Below are 12,893 nucleotides of genomic sequence, written 5' to 3'. Positions count from 1 at the left end.
GGAAATATTCACAGCCAGAGTAGAACCTGCGCCCAGTTTGGGTCTGGACCCCGGGCCCATTGTGCTTCCCAGACATTCCCAGCTCCCTTTGTCACGCCCCCATGGTTATTCCAGAGTTTTGACAAACCTGTTTGGTAAATACATGTCAGTCTTTCTTCCAGCACTATTTCCTGCATGATTTGTATCTCATTTATCCCAGCACACAGACTGTTTTCAGTGTGTATATATATCCCCTGCCTCCCATTTATTCCTGCCCGCCTCCAGCTGCCTTTTGTTTCCCTCTTTCCCGGTGAATCCAACGCACAGCCTCTCTCCTTGAAAGGAAAATTAATGAGTTATCACAGCTGCTGCCACTGGAGCAGCTCTGACCATGTGGCACAGGCAGCAGCTCTGCTGTGAGATGCAGAGTCATTCCTGATGGCTTTTGGGAAAGAAAAATGGTTTCTCCTTCCCTCTGCAGTCTGCAGTGCTTGGTCTCCCAGGATACTCTGACCTGAAGAGTGGGAGCACCACTCCAGGGAGATTGGGCCTGCTGCAGGGAAAGAGGGAGAGGTTTTCACCAAACCCAAACCCTTTTCCCAGGTGAGCACCTGGCTCTGGAAGTGCCAGGCCTGCCATAAGGAAAAGATGAGCTGCCCTTGGTTCCAGCCTTGGCCTGAGCCTTGCTCCTAATTCCCACCCAAAAATAGCGTTTATTTTGTAGAAAACAGAGAGGATTTTACCATACAGGGATGCTTTTCCCTTCCTTACATCCAGAAAATGGACCCCTCAGAGAACAGCAGCACAGGCCCAATACTTATTTAATGAAATATTCCTGTCCAGAAAGGACTCTCAGCTGGAACACCCCCACAGCCAATGGCCACCCCATGCCCCACACTGGGGCTTCACCTCTTTTAAAGCCTTTTTACTCCTTAAACAGACCCTGAAAACCAAACCACCCCAAATCCTGTGGGACAGGAACCACACACATTAGTGGGCACAGACAAACAGTGCCACTGGAAGTTGGGTGACAGGAGCACCCATCCTTTCCCATTTAAAGTAAAATCACCAAGTCCCTCACTCTGAGATGAACCCATAGGATTTGATCCTTCAGAAGAAATAACAACAAGCAAAGGAAACATTTTCTGATATTTATTGATTCCACACGAAGGAACAGTGATGTCCCCACAGCACCAAAGCAGCTGAGTGGGGCACAACCATTCCTCCTCCAGGTGGGAGGCAGCTGGAAACCAAGAGCTTCAGAAAATAACAGTAAAAGGGATAAAATTAATCCTAAATTAGATAAAAATGCAAAGAATTAATAATATTTCAGTTAACATCCATTTTTAAATAGATCTACATATGAATAAATGTGTTAATAAGTTAAAAAGCTCTGTGAAATCTGAAAATGCAGGATTTCTAGGAAATAGAATTTCTTGCTGCAGCTTCTGGCCTCTTCTAGGGCCAGTGTAATCTCTGTCTGCCTGAAGACACAAAAGCAACACTGGAGACAGTACCCTGCTAGATCTTAAAACATGAAATAGTGAACATTTGTTGACAGGAAAAATTTTAAATAATCTAAATTTTTTTGCTACAGAGAGTAAACAGATAACTCTTACTGATGGTATTAGAGCCTTGTCAAAAATAATTTAAGCTCCAAAGGTAGTCTTTGAGAAAGGTTTTGAAGGACTTTTATAAAATTCCTTTGAGGATTTTTATAAAATTCCTTTGAGGACTTTTATAAAATCCTCCACAATGTAAATCTCTTACGTAGAATATATATTTTAGTGATATTTTATTAACATATTGTATAACTATCATATAACTCATCATGTAACTATAAATATTAATAATAAACCCTGTAGTGATCACCTGGGGCAGGACCCCTGCACCAGCCATGACTGGGTGGTACAGAGGACAGGGAGCTCTGCTCTTCTCCCACAGCTTGACAAGACATTCCATCCTTTTTCCAGGAAAACTATTTGCTGGAAAATGCAACCCAAGCTGTATTTTGATCAGTTTATCTGATCTTGTCAAACATGGGCCCAGCAGTGGCTGTGAGGTCAGCAAAGGGCTTGGGCTGCTGCAGCTCGAGGACCTGCTGCTTCCTCAGCACCAGAAAGATGTAAAATGTGGCTGCAGCTTCTTTCCGGGTGTTTCTCTGGCAGAGCTCCCGGAAACTGAAGGAACACACGCCCGATCTCTTCAGTTGCTGTGTGAGGGAAATGAGAAATCAGTCAGGTCAGCTTCTCCACCTGTGAAACTGGAGCCCATGGAGTCCCAACAGAGAGCACTGCACAGAGGGAATATCTCTGCCTGAATGCCTCACCTAGGATCCCATCTCCCTAGAATGATGGAAGCACACACTGGTTTGGGTTGGAAGGGACCTTAAACACCATCTCACTCCCCCACCCTGGATACCTCCCACTAGACAAGGTTGTTCCAAGCCCGATTTAACCTGGCCATGAATACTGCCAGAGATGGGGAGCCCACAACCTCTCTGGCTATCTCCCATCTGTGTTTAAAGAAGTGATTCTTGACATTTTAATGCCATAATAGTGTTGGTACTTATGTGTGTTACCAAAATCTACAATTCCACAGAATTCCATTACACTAGTGGAGTGCTTCCATCATGCTTTGTGATTGCTAACGATAAATATAATTGAGCAGTTCTTTGGGCTCAGTTATCTCTTGTTTTTTAAAGGCTGTACCTAGGTGTAAATATTTATTTACTATTTGCACAGACTTTTGAAATATATTACAAAAAAAGAGCCTTCAGAAAATTCTAGTAATTCCAGCAGCTGTGCAAAGGAACACCACACATCAAGCACCTAGAATCCTGATTTTCCACAGAAATACCAAAAAAAGTGCATGCTGCACATGAGAAGGGGAGACACAATGGACAGTAGAAGGAAGAGCTTTTCTAACATGGTCCAGCTGAAATCAACACCAGGTTTTGGTATCTAATAACAAAATCCCGTCCTGGTACCTGTAAAGTTTTTTGTAACCGAAGACTTCTTTTGCCCCATCTTATTTCTTCATTGTCTTTCCCAGTCGTTGTTTGCTCCTTGAGAGGAAGTAAACAGAAAGTTGGTAAGGGTTTGTAAAAAGTCACACACCACGAGAAAAAGGACAAGAGTTCCAGGCTGGCTAAAAATCCAGATGGAGCTGGATATCTGGATGGCCAAACTCAGGGAATCTGGAGCCTCTGACACCTCTGTGCTCACACAAGGCTGTGTGAAACAAAGGAAAGAATGGGACCTGTGTGCTTTGTGCTCAGAGATAGCTCAGGTGCAACATGGACAAGGTCCCAGTGAGGCAGCTCCACAGCCAGGTACTGCTCTGTGGGACTGGAATTCTGACACTATTTGTACTGACAGGGGCTTAAAGAGATATAAGAGATATTCAAATATTTGGCTTGGGATTTTGGGTTTAACCTCTGAAGCCTGCAGCTGACTGCCCTGGTTTCAGAGTACCTGAACATCCTCAGAGCTAGCAAGGCTGAAATTATTTCCTGCTCACAGGAAGCAAAACTCCCTGTAAGTTCATGATGCTATTTTTTTTTTTTTTAAGAAACAGGGTTATCTCCTGAAACAAGCCAGGGCCATCAGCCTAGGACACACACCTCTGGCACCTCCACCTGCTGTGCTTCAACCTCCTGGCCCAGGGAATTTTTTGAGCTCTCGGAGAAAGCTGCTCCATCCTCCTGTGAACATGAAGAAGACAATCACTAGGCCTGGCCATTTATGCACACAGTGCAGTTCTCTTTACACAGTTCTTCTCAAAGAATTTATTGTAATGAAGTTTTTCAAAATAAGTTAATAAGCTGCTATTTCTACCATGTCTTCCCTGATACAGGGAAGGACCTTGCTGTAGGATTTATCTACAGATGAAACTAAACCTATGGGCAGAGTTCAGGCATGGAGCACACATTTTCTGCTGCCATTAGCTCCAATTTCATCACTTTTCAGCATTAATGAGCCTCATATTCTCTAAAGAACGCCCTTTAGCAGAAGTGAAGATGGAAGAGATATTTCTTAGGTATTTCCTCAATATTGCCTTAATATGACACCCAAAATGTAAATTTTCTGCTTTATAAAGATTATATTTGTCTCTTCAGTACAATATTTCATATTTAATATTAAGCTCTCATGTATACTTAGTGATTAAACTGTAATCTACGCTGATTAATAAACATTTTAATTAATCATTCATTCATTGTGGGAGTTCACCAAATTATAAAGAAACTTTCATCACACAAGCTACTTAATGCTCTCTTGACTGTTTTTAGCATCCTCTCCAAACATTAGTAATTTCTTAACATGTTTTAAATGGAAACTTAGCAAAAAGTGGAACCAATAGGCACACTTAGGTCTCTAAAACTGAGGAAAACTGCTCACTATAATTTCACCACAGTTCTCATTGGTTTCATTTCTGTCATTCTGTGATGTCAACATAAAGGAATCATATCTAATTTTTCTCCCAGTCTCGGAATGAGCTGGCTCCTGCAGGTAACTTGGCTCTTCTACTGGCAGCATCTCTGTATTAATAGAAAACCAAGGTTGAAGAGGAAATTACTGTGAATCACCATCCTTAAAAAAACCCACTGAAAACCAAAAATCACACAGAAGTTCACAGTCTTTGAGAGGAAGAGCCAGAATAAGCAAATATTGAAGAAACATCATTCCCAACAGAATCATGGAAGAAGAACCTTCTAAGGCAGGTTTTCCTTTTCTGAAAGTTGACCTTTATGGACTCACAGGAGGTGGGTTTGTTAATTAATTTTTGAGACAGGTTAGGTTCCCAGCAGAGGAAAGGAATGAAAGTGGATACATCCTTCTCAGAAGATCTAAAATGGAACACTTCTTCTTGCCTGATATTAACCAAACACATCTTCCAGATACAAGTAGAACTTTTTACATTAATTTGGAATTTTGGAGAGAAGTTTGATTAAGCTTAGGATAAGTGGGAAGCTAATTTTTTTCAATTATATTGGAAAAAACCCCACAAGCAACATTACCCAAATCTGTAGTTTCAGAGATAATTAGAGAAACCAAATATGAAACAAAAAATATCTTCTTATGCCACAAGGAAGAAAAAACTTGGATTTCATTTAATTTCTAAGAAACAAAAGAACAGCAAAGTAGTAATTTGGGTAATAGTGCACAACAACACCTCTTGTGTCTCTCAAACATTATGTAGAATAGAAAATACTCTCTAACACCTAATTCTGCACAACAGAATTAAAATATTACCTGTAGTGTCTTGCTCTTTTCTCATTTCTTTCATTTCAGACATCCTCCGTATTCCATTTGCTCTCATCTTAAATCTGTCAGTCTTGAAGCATTTTTCAAAGAACTGAAAATAATTATTTTTTGTTTGCTTTCAGAATATCATGTCAGATTATTTACAAACATCAACACAAAATATGAATATGAGCTGTATGTTAATGACTGCAACCCAGAATTTCAGTATTTGAATTAGGTCACTCTGAAAATCTGCAATTTTTTTGTTTGTTTTTAAGCAATAGCTTTCTGCAGCTCTGACATGAATTCCATGAAAAAGAAAAAAAAATCTTAGGAGCAGCTTGAATCATTTTTCTTGAAGCCAGCCAGTAGGGAAGGATGAAAGAAAGAAACATCTGCAGTTTTCATCTTCTTAAAGAGCAAGTTGTAATTCTGCAGCTGGACTCTAAGTGGTGAAGCTGCACTGCTGCAGTGAACCCTTCCAAATCCATCAGCAATATTCTACTACTAATGTCTGATGTACCTTTAAATAAATATAAACAAAAAATATCTCAAATTGATTACAAAGAGGAAATAAACCAGGAAAAAATACAACAAAGGAGAAAACATAAAAGAAATAGACAGAAAAGTAAAAAGTTGTGTCTCAGTACAAGTTCAGTCAGGCACCAGTGTGTGAAATGAAACATCAGCTCTCACGTTCCTTTTGTAGTTTTTCACTTGTTGGAGTGCAGAAGGTTAAGGCTGTGACCCCACAGATGATGAAACAGTGGTGAGTGTGCAAACCATCAGGTGTCTGCTGACCTGTACTGCACAGCAATGCTCAGGGCACACCTGCAGCCAGCTCCAACTTCAGATCAGAGTCTGCAAAACTCTCTCAGTCAGATCCCAGCTCTGCAACAATCCTGGATTCTGCACAGTGGCACAGACCCCACAAGGAACTGATGTTTACCTTTTGCAGCTGAGCATGAATCATAGGCTGTGAAGAATGGGACAGGAGTTTATCCACACCTCCCCACTCCTTCCACATCATCATTTTCTTGGTAGGGGGAGCGAGGTCCAGCGTGGCCAGGAGGTCAGTGGAGTTGGAGAGCTGCTTGTAAATGGTTTGGCAGCTCAGGTTCTTCTCCACATCCACCAGCAGCTTCCTCTTTCTTTGTTTTTTCTTCCTCTGGGTGACACCTACATAAAGCAAGTATTAATAACAAGTCTTAAGGTCTATTCCTAGGACATTAAGCACACAAAAAAAGCCCCGTGAATCAACCTGGCTGCCGACCTTCTGAACACTGCCTAGACTTGGAAATCAAAGTATATGTGCACAGGCCGTTCCTTCAAAAGTTTCTATGAAGTTTTCACTCTTTGGACTATTTTATTGGAAATTCCCTTATGTTTAATTTTGGAAGACAAATGACTCTTTTTATAAAGAGCTGGGTACAGGACAACATAATGAAAAGACACGATAGAGCAACAAGACTGAATAAGCTGTCTTTAATCCATCAGGAAGTTAAATGCTCCAGGAACTGCTGATGCACTCAAGAGGTTTCATTACCTCATAATTAATATCTGTATTTGTCAGTTTAATCCTTTAGCAATTTAATCAAGATGTAAACACAAAAGAAAGGCAACGATTACTTATATAGTCATAACTTCCTGGATATTATTTGGGCAGGCCAGAAAATTCCATTATTGTAAATATTGCTGTCAACATGAGCTTGCTTATTCATAAACAACCACCTATGTGATAGGGGACATTTAGATTTCCTCTGCAGAGGAAATGTAATACTTTTCACCTTGGATCCTGTTAAAAGTTCACAAACCAATGTTTTCCAAAGGCTTGAAAGTTTTAGAATTGTGATTTTAAATATAAAAGTCATTGATGTGTGACTGGCAATTACAGTTTTTCAGGTGAATCTTCAGTACCACCCCCAAGGCCAAGCTTGCAATGCTACCAGAGCTGAAGAGCAACAAAACTTGACTTGGTACATGGAAGAAACTGCAAGCACAAATTTGGGCAGTTGAGATAAATAACCTGACACTGGGTTTGTATAATATTTACTGTAAAAATGAACTCTGACAGTAGGAGCAGATGAAATCTAAAGTGGGAATAATCTATATTGCAAATATTTTCACTACTAAGAAGCAAACCAAATCTAGTTAATGCAAACATTTATCAGAAACGGATCAACTTCTGACCTGTATCATCAACTGGCTCAAGCACAAATCCTTCTTCCTGGAACAAAAGGATTGTATCACTCATTGTTTGATTTCCATCCTTAACAATGGTGTCTGCACAGTTGGACTCAACTGCAAGAAAACCCAGCAAATAACCCAAATTAAAAAAAAAAAAGAAAAATTACAATATGGACTAATTTCTCAATCACATGACAGAGAATGCTACCGGACAAAACCAGCGAGAAATAGGAAACTGTGGTTTTGTTTATAACCTCACTTATGTTCACCAGTTCCTTCTCATAGTCTCAATACTCTACACTTCCCTTCACTGATCCCAGAATGACCAGGCCAGAGCAGAGACAGATCTGGAGAAACCCCACACAACAGAGGGTTCAGGGGCAAAGGTGTTTAGTTTCAATCCCTATCTGTTTCCAGTTTCAGACAAGTGCATGGCAGTGGAGACATCTCTGTCAACAGAAAAGGAGCAAGCAGCACCAGCAATAGAGCAAGGAGAGGCAAGAGCCACTTTATCCCTTTAAAGTTGTTCCAGAATTCTCTGTTTTAAACTAACACTCTGATAGGGGAGTAAGGATTTAAGATAGCAAAAATTTCTCAGAAATAGTTATCAAAGCTTTATTTCTTTCATCAACATCAAACCAAAAGAAGATTAACAGCACCTTTATGAGCTACTTAAGTGCCATTTGTTGCAGAAATATGAAGCCAGAAATAGAAACACAGAATTGTTTCTGTTGGAAAAGACCTCTTAAGCTCTCACTAGGAAAGTTCACTGTTACAGGACAGCCTTATTTGGGTTTCTTTCCCCCTCGAAAGGGACATCATGCTGTGAGCAGCAGGGTGGACCAACAGCATATCCAACAGGATGTCACATGAAGGTGTTTCTAAGCAAGGTGTTTCTAAGTTACAAATTTGGAATCCCTAAATCAAATAAAATTATCCTAAAATGGTGGATGAAGCAGTTTAGGGGAAAAAAAAAAGGCAAAATAAATGAAGAAAGGAAAAAGGCAAAGGATACTACAAAAAGCTGAATGTGAGTGACATTAGGCATTAACACAGGAACAGAGGGTTTATGTGAGATGGAGCAGACACTGCAAACTCACTGGCTGTGCTGTTCTCTGGCAGATCTTGTGACAAAGGACGTGCTTCCTCCACATCAAGAATGTCTTTATCTAGGACATTTTGCTCATCTCTCAACAAGATTTCTTAAATACAAAGCACATAGTTTTAATCATTCTAAGCCTTAGTAGTCATGAAATAGTCTGATACAGCCCAATGTTAGTCAAGGTTAATACTCTGCAAAGAAAGCAAGCTCAGCTTCTGCAGATGGCTGGCAGTGGTGTGGCTGTCTGCAGCAGCACACAAAGGAGGGGATTAGTCCCAGGTTTGAGATTTCCACCCTTCTTTTTTTTAATATGGCTTAATAGTGTTAACAGGTATCAATCTGTAAGGTTTACATAAATGCTCTAAGCCATAATGATCCAGAAACTACTTTGCTGCCTTTGTTATTACAACAGTAAGGATAAAAACACTGCACTATTTCACCTTCAAAAACAAAATTAACTGTTAAACATTAAGCATAAATGTAATGCCTTTAATTCTAAAATAATAAAATACAGCCTTTAAACCAATTTGATTTGGCAGTGTCTAAGTGATCATAGACTTAGTGACAGGTAGTAAAAATATATGTATGAAAACAACAACTAACATAGAATTTATGTTTGACAACAATCGCTTTGCTGCTGTCTTGACTGTTTTCCTGTAAGAATAAAAATATTTGGAAAGGAACCAATTCTCTTTGCTGTGGCAAACCCTACCAATCATATCTGCAGCATCCTCCTCATCCCCAAAATGGTCATCCTGGAAGCAGTAAACATCTTCGTGCAGCACAGATTTGTCTCCGCTGGTGCTGGCTGAGTTGGGATCGGCCATCAGATTGTTACTGCTCGTCAGGACACTGCCCTCAAAGAAGCTCTGTCTCCTCAGGGCTTCTGCTTCTTCATCTGAAGGAACACACAATTCCTGATCCCTCATCTGTGTGAGTTTTGTAAACTCAGATGTATCAGTTTCCTAATTTTTCAAGTAATTTTTAAAAGGTTGCAAGACATCCCATACCTCAAATGGAATAAAGAATAAACAATGTTATCTAATTTAGTAAAAGCAGGAAATGTTTGGTTTGGTCCTCAGTGTCTGACACCAGATTATATTGCTTACACAAAATTTTAATCCTAAAACAGCATAATAGGCCAATCAGCAAATGCATGAAACAAATGGACCTCTAATCACAGCTTTTTCACACATGGAAAGAGCTCACATAAAACACACTTCCCCTTATGAAATTCTTCCACTTTCTCAACTACTCTCACCAAAGTTTCTATCACAGAGAAGTATACTGCTTTCATAATCCTCTGTAAGTGTGATTTCTTCAGCTCTGCTCTGATTCAAGGTAAAATGTTCAGCAACATCAATGGCCCTGATGAAAAAAATATTATAAAAATATAGAGTGAACTGAAACACATTGAGCATTCAGCTGGAATGTGAAAACTTGTTTCTGCACAGCCTTCAATCCTGGCATTTTATCACAAGCCCCCACATTTGTCCACTCCCTTTTGCCTGTAAACTTGGGCTTTTGTGATTTTGTTCCCAAGCCCTGATACCTACCAGACCCTTGTCAGAAGGCAACTAATTAGTGAAACATCTTTTAAATCAAATTACACAACTCTTGGGCAGGTGGAAAAGGCACCTTTACAGAGTCAGCACACTGAGGCACTTGAATAAAGTGTATTATATTGCAGCTGTACTTACAAAATAATAAACCCTTACTGATCCCATCAAACCATATTTATGAGGAGGTACAGAGCAACCCTCAGTGGAAATCTCTTGTCCTGGACCTTTGGGGCATCAGAGCCATCAGAAACATGACTTAGCCTCCTGGTTTTTATCAGTTTTCTACATTAGTGCTGCTTTGTGTCAAAAAAGCATAAGAAATATGCTGGCTTTTTCTCAGGAGCCAGGCTGACTATTGCTGATAAAACACCCCGGCCCCAGAGAGCAGTGGAGCAGAAACAAAATGAAGCTACCCAGTGGAACAGTGCAACACTGTGTGGTTACTGGCCACATCTTTCAGGATTATTACTAATTTTTATCTCTTCTCTTGGGGTTCAGAAAGCTGTTTGCATCCTTCACTCAGACAATTTAAAATCCTGAAGTCTAAGTTCAAGACATTATTCCATTGTGAAGGTCTGTTGATTTAGAGGATTGAGGAAAACTACCAAAGCACAATGCCTGTGGCTGTAGAACTCAGAATTTAGGAGAATTCAGTTACTAAATCAAAACAATCCAATCTGAGACTCAATCAGATAACAGCAAGTGTATAGCTTTTACTTCTGAAAATTCTAAAAGAATGAATAAATACTATGGAAGCATTTACTTTACATCTGGTAGTGGTGCTTCAAAATCATGAAATTCTTCAGGTAATGTAATGGACTGATAAGCAGCCTCAAAGTTCTCTTCTGGAAGGTCAAGAAGCCCTGAAATAAGCAGACAACATAACAAAATAAGTATCAATAAAATAAAAGTAGTGTTCTCTCCCAGGTAGGTATAATAAGCCCATAAACCTGTCAGGAGGGACTGCTGCCATTCTAAATCACAGAATGGTAAAGTTTAGGCACCCAAAACTGGAATTTCAGTTTCCATGTCCTTAAGATGATCTATTTTTTACAGACAGATACAAAAGAGTCTGCTGCAACAGGGCTTGAAATATGCAAGTACTTGTGTTGGTGAGCAGCTGCTTTAAGTCCCTGGAAGGTTCTCCCAGCTGATGTCTAGCCCAGAGTCTTTCACAGCACTGCAAATGAACCACTGTGTTTTCCTTTCCTCTGCTCTGTCTCCATAACACTGTTCTCCAGCATCAAATAATTATGTACTCAGACTACCAATTACTTGGAAATCCTGGAAAAATTCACATGAAGAGGGATTTCTCAAGGTCATCCAACCCACCCTTTTACCCAGAACAGGGTTAATTTCAAAGTCAGATCACTTGTGTCTATTTCTGTTGATGCAAATTTCACAGCATCCCTGAACAGCCTCTTTCAGCATTTTACCACTTCTGCTGAGATTTTTCTCCCCATTTCTATCTAGGTAAAGTCTCTGTTGCAGCAGTGGTGACTGTTGTGTGCTCTTGAGCTCACTGAGTGTGGTGCTCTCCAAGTTGCTATAGGATCTATCTCCAAAATAGCCACCAGTTGTGGCTGGCATATTTCAGTTGCATATTAAGGGAAAATTTCTTCCCTAAAAGGGTTTTCAAGCCCTGGCACAGGCTGCCCAGGGTAATGCTGGAGTCACCATCCCTGGAGGGATTTGAAAGACATGTGGTACTTGGGGACATGGCTTAGTGGTGGCCTTGGCAGTGCTGGGTGAACAGTTGGACTGGGTTTTTTTTCCAGCCTAAATGGTTCTGTGATTCTACAATTCTGTGATCATATCCTTGAGAACAATGCAGAGTAATTATTGACTATTTTGCAAACAGACCAGGTCACAAAGCACATTAAAACTGGCAGTAGACACTGGTGTTCTCAGGCTTTTTTTTTAGACAACAGTGCCTCCCATTTATTGCCTAAGTATGACAAATACAGAGCCTGTTGGAAAAGGCTCCAGTCATCTCAGCTCCCTTCTCCCTGTCTACATGGCTAGAGCTCAAAACACACTGTCAGGTCTGGCACTGACACTGTTAGACATGTTGTTGGTGTCATCAGAAATTAAAATTAATTATCTAGTAATGGAGGCTGAACTCAAGCATCTCCTTGTAAGCCCACTTAAGATACTGCTTCTGTTAAGGGAGTCAAAGACCTGAAATGGCACTAAATTAAGCCAGACCAGCAGTAGATGCTAGTATGTTCAGTTGCCTTTGGGGTCAGTAATGTGTATTTAACAGAAAATTAATTTGTAAAACGAGAGCTGTACAGGACACAGATGAAAAATGCTGAATTTTGTGTATACCTGGACGAAAGGCTGTCTTCATTTTGGTCAGAGCTTCATTGCAGTCTGCCAAGAGGTACTTTACTTTCCTGTTGTAAATCCGCACCACCCCCAGGAGTAAGTGTCCAGAGGTTCGCAGAGCTATAGCAAACTGTGAGGATTTAAATTTAAAACAAAAGTTGTTCAGGAGTTAGTATTTTTGGCAAAAACGTTAAAATATTACACAGAAGTAACAGAGTTCTCTACAAGAGACCAACACCTCCACCCCAGGACTCTGTGGGAGATCCCTCCTCATGCCACAGCCTACCTTTGGGGAGAGGATTTTTTTGACAGTGGTCTCTAAATTGCACTCAAAGATGTGTGCCTTGGTCAGCTTCTTCTCCCAGTGGGCAGCCAGCCAGATTTTGGCCAGCGGCCCCCGCTTGTTGATGAGCAAATGGACGTAGAACATGGTGCCTGGCCAAAGGTCTCAGGGCAGCCCTGACAAAATTCCCTGAGCTCTTCCCC

The 12,893-nt window shown here is 40.5% G+C and overlaps 1 protein-coding gene across 1 annotated transcript; it reads right to left on the bottom strand.

Moving 5' to 3' along the window:
- Positions 1-1,116: 1,116 nt before the first annotated feature.
- On the bottom strand, positions 1,117-12,852 carry RAD21L1 (RAD21 cohesin complex component like 1). The gene is made up of 13 exons (XM_036395847.2): positions 12,694-12,852; positions 12,408-12,537; positions 10,840-10,939; positions 9,776-9,882; positions 9,227-9,412; positions 8,513-8,614; positions 7,416-7,526; positions 6,175-6,404; positions 5,235-5,337; positions 4,380-4,519; positions 3,605-3,685; positions 2,969-3,046; positions 1,117-2,191 (listed from the first exon to the last, which is right to left on the bottom strand). Exons 1-13 carry the CDS (start codon positions 12,835-12,837, stop codon positions 2,000-2,002), a joined length of 1,704 nt encoding a protein of 567 aa, XP_036251740.1. The 5' UTR covers positions 12,838-12,852; the 3' UTR covers positions 1,117-1,999.
- Positions 12,853-12,893: the final 41 nt, after the last annotated feature.

The sequence above is a fragment of the Molothrus ater genome, chromosome 17 (genome assembly GCF_012460135.2).
Source record: "Molothrus ater isolate BHLD 08-10-18 breed brown headed cowbird chromosome 17, BPBGC_Mater_1.1, whole genome shotgun sequence".
In the NCBI taxonomy this organism is placed as follows: Eukaryota; Metazoa; Chordata; class Aves; order Passeriformes; family Icteridae; genus Molothrus; species Molothrus ater.
This window is presented reverse-complemented; position numbering and strand designations above follow the sequence as displayed.